The sequence below is a fragment of the Tamandua tetradactyla genome, chromosome 6 (genome assembly GCF_023851605.1).
Source record: "Tamandua tetradactyla isolate mTamTet1 chromosome 6, mTamTet1.pri, whole genome shotgun sequence".
In the NCBI taxonomy this organism is placed as follows: Eukaryota; Metazoa; Chordata; class Mammalia; order Pilosa; family Myrmecophagidae; genus Tamandua; species Tamandua tetradactyla.
Window position 1 is genome coordinate 55,767,068 of NC_135332.1, and position 7,662 is coordinate 55,774,729.

General features: G+C 56.6%; 1 protein-coding gene and 1 long non-coding RNA gene across 3 annotated transcripts; one reads left to right on the top strand and one right to left on the bottom strand.

The window, feature by feature from the left end:
* Nucleotides 1-39: 39 nt before the first annotated feature.
* Nucleotides 40-1,372, top strand: OVCA2 (OVCA2 serine hydrolase domain containing). The gene is made up of 2 exons (XM_077165508.1): nucleotides 40-326; nucleotides 685-1,372. Exons 1-2 carry the CDS (start codon nucleotides 158-160, stop codon nucleotides 1,272-1,274), a joined length of 759 nt encoding a protein of 252 aa, XP_077021623.1. The 5' UTR covers nucleotides 40-157; the 3' UTR covers nucleotides 1,275-1,372.
* Nucleotides 336-4,755, bottom strand: LOC143688006 (uncharacterized). Of its 2 annotated transcripts, XR_013177779.1 has the most exons (4): nucleotides 4,533-4,755; nucleotides 3,393-3,628; nucleotides 2,264-3,077; nucleotides 336-2,116 (listed from the first exon to the last, which is right to left on the bottom strand). It is a non-coding gene; the product is annotated as an uncharacterized LOC143688006 (long non-coding RNA). The 2 variants fall into 2 exon arrangements; XR_013177777.1 differs by having other exon boundaries at nucleotides 336-3,077.
* Nucleotides 4,756-7,662: the final 2,907 nt, after the last annotated feature.

Genomic DNA, 7,662 nt, shown 5'->3' on the forward strand with positions numbered 1-7,662 from the left:
TCTGGCCGCGCCCCGCCCCTCCCCGTGGTCGTCAAACGCTTGCTCGCTGAGGCCCGCCTTCAGGGCGGTGCCGGCATCTCGTTCCTCCGCTCCATTATTCTGCTTCCGCTCGGGGAGAGGCCGCTTCCGCCTGCTCCTTGGCCGGCCGCCCAGCACCATGGCCGCCGTGCGGCCTCTGCGCGTGCTGTGCCTGGCGGGCTTCCGGCAGAGTGAGCGGGGCTTCCGCGAGAAGACAGGAGCGCTGAGGAAGGCGCTGCGGGGCCGCGCCGAGCTCGTGTGCCTCAGCGGCCCGCACCCGATCTCCGAGGGCGCCGGCTCAGACTCCGGTGAGACGAGCCCTGCCCCGGAAACGCACTCAGTTTTCTCCGTCCTGCCTCGTCTCCTTAACACCCTTCGCCGTATCTCCACCGTATATCCTACCCTCATTCTCCTGCCCTTCCACTTCGTTCTGCCCAAACCCTTCATCTCTCCCGTACCCTCCCACTCAAACCTCAGTTTTGCCTTCTCAGGCTTCCACCTTGATCGTGGATTCATGCCAATCTATCCCCCACCTCATTTTCCTCAAGCTCTTCCCCCTCAGCTGCCTTTGTCATTCACAAAGCCTCACTTTCTCCTTTTATGCTTCCTTCCAGTCCCGCTATTCCCCTTCCCCTAACCTCATCGGGCCCCCCCTTCTCGTTGTAGGACCCTGCCCTCCGGAGGAGCAGCTTCGAGGCTGGTGGTTTTCAGAGCAGGAGGGGACTGTTTTCTCCGCCTTGGAAGAGCCCACAGTATGCAGGGGTCTAGAGGAAGCCCTGGGAACCGTGGCCATCGCACTCAACAAGCTCGGGCCTTTTGATGGGCTCCTTGGTTTCAGCCAGGGGGCTGCCTTAGCAGCCCTTTTGTGTGCCCTGGGCCAAGGGGGAGACACCCGCTTCCCCTTGCCTCGGTTTATCATCCTAGTATCTGGTTTCTGTCCCCGGGGCCTTGGACTCAAGGAATCCATTCTGCAGGGCCCCTTGTTACTACCTTCACTCCATGTTTTCGGGGACACTGACCAGGTCATCCCCTCTCAGGAGAGTTTGCAACTGGCTAGCCGATTCCCTGGGGCCATCACCCTCACCCACCCAGGTGGCCACTTCATTCCAGCTGCTGCATCCCAGCGTCAGGCTTACCTCAAGTTCTTGGATCAATTTGCAGAAAGATCAACAAATACCTCTGTCCTTGCTTCCTCTCCTCCCGATCCCATTGAGGGGAACATGGCCTTGGGGCAGCAGGTGGGTACCTGCCTATAATCCTTATAATCCTTGTCCTCTTCCTCCTTTCCCCCATCCTGGAGTCCCCACTCCACCCCCACCATGATCAAATAAAAGATGTCAACACCCAGGACTCATTATATGAGCACTGCTCTGTACTCGAGAAAAGAATGGGTGGCCTTAACAGACTTTGATCTCTGATACTCAAACAGAAAAAGACAGTGGAGCCCCGGATCTCTCACGGATGACCTGGGAAAACTAGGCTGGTACCACTATGACTGCATGTGGTGATTTGGACTTTGAGCATCTTGAACCCATTTACAATAGAAGTCTTAGATTCCTGGCCATCCAAGTCAGCCTGGCTGACAGCACTTAGGCAGGGAGGTGTTTCCAGCTGAGCGCCCTCAGGCAAGTTCATGCATGCATGTGCAAGTTTAAGGCACAAAATGAAGGAAAGGAGACCTTGGTGGCTGAATCAGGGAAGAATTTTTGTCAGAAGTTTTGGGAAGAAAGGACCCACCAAGGCTTTTCCTGGGCCACACTGATTTAGGCTCCCTTTAGTCTGGTCCTTGAGAGCTGTGTGCTGACCTTCCCTCAAACCCTGGCTTCTTGTGTTTTCTGCCTTCTCCATAACTGCCCTAGCTCCTCTGAACTATGAGCCTGAAAGGTACGTGGTCTCAGACCTTGGACAGAAGACAGCACAAAATATAGTGCTGTTCAACCTGACACCATCTGCAGGGTTTCTGAGATTGATGATACTCTAATGTGACCACAGCCAAGGCCTCGGCTGCTGGTTTACCTCAGGGAGTGCAGTTACTTCCTGGGCACTGTTGGACACGCACAAGAACACTTCTCTGACTTCTACCTTCTCTTGTCCTTTCCTGAAAGACCCCAAGAGACCCTATTTAGCCCTCAGACATGGGTGCCCCCAGAAAGCTTAGTAACTGAACAGGAATTAGAGTTAAGAGGTGCAGCATAATTTCCCACCCATCCTGAGACACCAAATTTTTGAGTTCCTGACTACTCACGGCAGCTGTCCAGTAAAAAGGTGGAGTACCCCAGTTGGAAACCCAGTTAATTGGGTCTGGGCCTTGATAGCAGAAAGGGAGTTCTTCCTTGCTACAGTCTGCCTCTGTCTTGCTCTTAGTGCTTTGATGAGATGCCTCCCTTGGCAAAAGGGACTGAAATGCAGTGAATTACTCCCACAGACCTGTTGAATTGGGCCCACAGAATTTTAGGGAAAAAGAATGAATTTGTGCCAGCATTTAAAGTTTTAGAAATTCCACTTAAAAATTCAAGTTCCCAGCTTCTCTGAAAATAAATCAATGGATCTGCAACTCGGGACCCATATACCCTCATGGCAATCAGGCTGCTCCTTTAAGAGGGTCCCAAGATGTGAAATGATAACTTGCATTCCCCAGATACTGCTACTCGAGATATTATTGTGAAGATAATGGAAAGAGGGAAAAATGTACTGGAGAATTAATCTGAAGCCAGGACTTAAAATTAGAAAGGGATGGGGAACATAGCAGTATTAGGAAAGGCAGAAGTGCTCATACTTGGGTTGAAGAGAAGACAGGTGACAGGAGAATTCCCTCCTGAGAATCTTAAAATGTCCAAACTAGGAGGAAACCATGTGATCCACTAATTCCCAACAAATGGGATATGGCATCTTCCATCATGCCTTTCATGAACAACAGCATCTGGGGGGGGGTACACCCCCACCCCACACAACCCCCATGATTTCTGTGGGTCACTTGCATCAGGATCATCTGTTGAAACTCCGATTCCTGCCTAGTACTCTGGTTCTTTCCATTCTGGTTACCTCCAGAAGGATTCAAACTGGAAAAAAAAAAAAAAAAAAAAAGACTTGGCCTCTTTTCAGAATATCCCTGTCATTTCTCATTTCTACCTTTTACTTCCCCTTGGATTCCTGAAGCTCTTAAGAGATAGGGTCTGTTGCTAAAGGACATCTCAACACCCTTAATTCCAGAGCTTCTGCTCAGGGAGGTACACCCCTTCCTCTGCTCATTCTGCATAAGCACCCAGATCTGGAATCTCCCAACTCCATTCCCCAACCCCCACAAAAGCATATTAGCCTAACAGAATACTCAAGATTGGAATAGCATTTTGGAATTTTCAAAGCTTTTTACTTACATGATCCTACTTGGTCCTCACAACACACTGGTCGAGAAGGCAGAGAAGGTATTAAGAAGGTTCAGAAACAGAACATTGTCCCTTAAATGACAGCAAGTTGATGATGGAGCCAGCTGGGACCTCCTGCTTCCCAGTGCACTACTCCCCTCTGCACACACCACCTTCCATCCATGAATATGCACTGGAATCCAGAGTCAAGTGCATTTTAGTCTGGTTAAGACCTTAGAGTCTCTGGCCTGGGGAGTAGCAGAGGGGAACATTGGGTGTTGATTAGTTCTGAAACCAGCAACAACTGTCTTAAGAATAGTTTAGAAAAGGAGGGGGTGTGGGCAGGCCACAGTGGCTCAGTGGCAGAGTTCTCACCTGTCATGAGGGGGGAGACCCAGGTTCAATTCCTGGTGACTACCCATGCAAAAAAAAAAAAGAGGGTGTGGAGATAGAAAGAAAATTTGGATGGGGCAGGAGGTGGGGTGGAAGGCAACTGGTTAACCATTCCCACCACTATATCCCTAGGGAAATCCAGCCTGCAATATCCAACAGTCAGCCCCTGCAGTGGGTGATGCTGGTGGTGACAGATGACATACACAATCTTTTTAAAGAGATCATTACTTAACACTGCACTAGCATGACAGGACTTCAACCTCTTTGATAATCACTCCCCCTCTTTAAGACTAAACTGAGAAACCGTCCCAAATTGGAACTCAGCCCCTAAGAATAGACAGAGATGAGGATGATGGTTTGTCCTCACAAAGCTTTAGGGATGGGGTTAACTTTTTTAAAAAACCACCAGCTTCCTGAGGACTGGGAACAAATTTGAGAACAGGCCTGGAGATCCTTCTTATCCTCTGTGGCTCAGAGGGAGAAAGCCAAGACGGGAGTGAGGGGATGCTGGGCTCTATTAGGAAATGGATTCAAAGGTTTATTCTCTAGAGGGTCTCTGCCTACTCAGCTAGGGGTTCCTGGAAGAATAAGGTTGCAGCCTACGTAGGAAAACTTTCCTCCCATCCATTCCCCCTCGGGTCTCTATCCCCCTACGCAGAACATTCTTCCATGCCGCCTGGATTCAGTCCCCACCGAGAAGATAAAAAGAACCCAATTCCCAAAACTACCCCTTCTCTCGCCATCTCCCATCTGTGATACCTGGGCTGAGAGGACAGGATGGTCACTGAGGCGGACAGCCACACACTCCGTAGACCGCACCTCAGTCGTTGCGCAGCAGGCAGACCCGGGAGGACCCTCCATCCTGCCCCGCACCTCCCGCCTCCCCCGCGGACATATCCGATCCTGACTCGCCGCCCCCGCCTCCTCCTGCTGCCGGTCTCCCCCACCCGGGCTGGCAGGGTGCGGCGTGGCGCGGCGCGTGGGCGTGCTGCGGGGCGACCATGGCTGTAGACTGTTACCTCCGGTTTCCACAGTAACAATCGAAAGCCACGGTTGCCCTGGAGACGCGGGGGCGTGGCGCGCGCCGCTGACAGCACCGCGGCTGCTCCCGGCGGGCTGACGTCAGGGACGCCGAGTGGCGGTGGGGGCGGGGGAGAGCGCGTGCAGGGACCGCGCGCGCGGTGGGGGCCTGGCACGGGACGGCGTGGGGGCTGTGCGAGTGTGCGTGTGGTCCGGCCGCCCCTCGGAGCCCCTGGGGACTGGGGACCTGGACGGCCCGGTGGCGGCGCCTGCGCTGGATCAGCACCGCGGACAGCGGCGGCGCGAGCAGCCTGCGCGGGGCTGGGGGATCCCAGAGGACAGAGGGTCCCAGGGAGCGCGGCGGGTGGCCTGGTCCGCGGTCCTGGGGCGGGGCCAGGCGTCGGTGGCCGTGACTGGAGACTGTTACTGAGGGCGGCCCGGGCAGTAAGCAGTCTAGAGCCAAGGTGCCGGCGCGCTGCCCGGGCTGGGACTCTCCCGTCGCCTGCGGCTGGGGGCGCTGCGGCTCCTCCCCACCCTGTTCCCGCCCCGCCCCCGCCTCTCCCGCCTTTGCCCCAGCGCTGGTGGACAGACACGCGGCCCCTGACGTCAGATCCCTGTGACGTCAAAGCTGTCCCTGCGGGAGGCACTTCCGGCGGCGGGGTGGTGACAGTGGGGGCGGGGCCGGGCGATCCGGCCGAGACCCCGCCCCCGCCCAGTCCTGAGAGGACTGCTGCGCGCAGAGGCGGGAAACCGGGGGCGTAGTTGGGACGAGCCCGACGGGACCGGACCGGGAGGAGGCGCCCCTGATGAATGACGGACGGGGGATAGGGGGGTGTACCCAAAAGAGTCGAGGCCCCGGCATCGGGCAGGTGGGCGTCAGTCTCTCGTCGGCACCCCAGCTCAGCCAGCCCCGGGCAGCAAGGCTGAGTCACCGCGCTGCGGGGAAAGACAGGAGGGGGGCCCGTCTCCTGGGGGGCTAGCACCCTCGCCCCACTCTCTTGAAAGGATGGCGCAGGAGCCCCAAGAAAAGCCTCGGGGACTGTGGGGTCGGTCCTCTGTTTCTGCTTCTCCGAAGTGGCTGCGTCCCCATCCGGGCGTCGGCAGGTGCTGCGCGGGGTCCTCAGTCCGCGTCCGGCCCCGCCCGGGAATAGGGAGGGGTCCCGTTAGGCCGAGTCCCACCACGGCTTGGCCCTCTGCGAGGAGACCCTCGTTCCTCCCACCCAGTCCTCATCCCAGAGAGAGCCCTCCAACCTGCCGCCCGCCGGTCTCCTTGCCCTTCCGTCCGTGTCCTCGCGTCTGTCCATCTGTCGCCCGTTGGCCAGTCAGTCCCGCTTACCTGGCGGGCCACGTTGCGCCGGTCGCGGCTCGCCTCCAGCAGCCTGGCCGGCGCGGCAGCTTTTATAGGCGCGCGTAGTACTCGTGCGGCGGCTCATTCATGCGGCCGCGGCTCCTACACACTGACGTGCTGCCGACGTCAGCAGGGAATTTAGGAAACGGGAAGAGGGGCTATTTATAGTGGCGAGACGGGAGGTGGGGACTCAGGCAACGGGGAGCTGGGATGGGGAGGAGGGCGCACGGAAGCGGGACCCGGGAGGAGGGTGCCCGCGCCCCCTCTCCAGGCCTGCAAGGGGTTAACTTTCCGGAACTGCGTGCTGGGCGCCAGTGATGGATAGTATTGGGAGAGGAGGGCGGGTCTGTTTCGTGTTTATTCACTCTCCCTTACCGGAGCTCTCGGGAGCCTGGAATCTCAGCCTTCCGACCCGGTCCGGCCTCCCGGGGTCCTCAGCCAGTAGCCCCCATCCCCACTCCTGAGTTCCCGGACCCGACGGCTCTTTGATGTCTCAGGATGACCCGCAGCGGCATCACCCTCGCCTTCTGGGCGAGAGGAAGTCAAGAGAGAAAGTTGGACTTGGAGAGGGGATTAAGGTGCACTTGGGTCTGTGGCAAGTGTGTGTGTGTGTGTGTGTGTGTATGTGTGTGTGCAGGGGTCTTGGAGGCTTTGGCGGAGGAGGCTGGGTCCAGGACAAGAGGCCCATCTTGGAAACAGGAGGGAAGGCAGGGAAGCTGAGGAGGATGGCCTGAGCCTCATGGAAATGAGCAAAAGGGGACCTCTATGGGGTAGCTGGGAGAAGTCAACAGGAGGAAGGAGCAATCTCAGCAAATGGAGGGGAGGAGGGTGAAGTCCTTCATTCACCAGCACCCAGCTCCAGAGCCTGGCACCAAGGTGTGTTTCAGACCCATTTGTGGTATGCTGGGTGTAGGCAGAGCTCACATGAGGGTGATGCTGAGTGAAGGAGATGAAGGGCCCAGAAATTTGTCAGAGAGGAATTTCGGGGGTGGGGGGTGGAGGGACAGTGACCACTTGCTGGAGGAGTTCCTAGAGATCAGAAATGCAGGAAGGGCCCATGCCATGTGGGGCAAAGATCCTCAGAAAGGGAGCAAGGAAATGGACAGCCCTGGCCAGTCGGCTCCAACAACTGAGTAAGGTTCCAGATGGGGGAAGAGGGAGTATGCTCAGGGAGAAAAGCTGAGTGAGATGGAGAGGGAACAGCAGATTCTGGTGGAGCCCAGGGTGGGTGGCGCTGGGGAGGGAAGGAAAGGCCTGAGATTGAGAAAGAGAGAAGGCCATGGAAGCAGGGGGCCTGAACCTGCAGCTGAGTTGGCAGGGCTGTGAGACCTTTCTATGCATATACAATGACATTTCAGGGGATGGGCTAGGGCAGTGAGTTAACTTGGGTAACTGGGAGAATGTTGAAAAATAAGGATGGTAGGCACAGTGGACCTTGAGTAGGTCCACAGTGGGGAGACTCCACTGCAGAAAGGCACACGGGGCTGACCAGTTCCCTGTGGAGCTGGGATCCATCCCTGA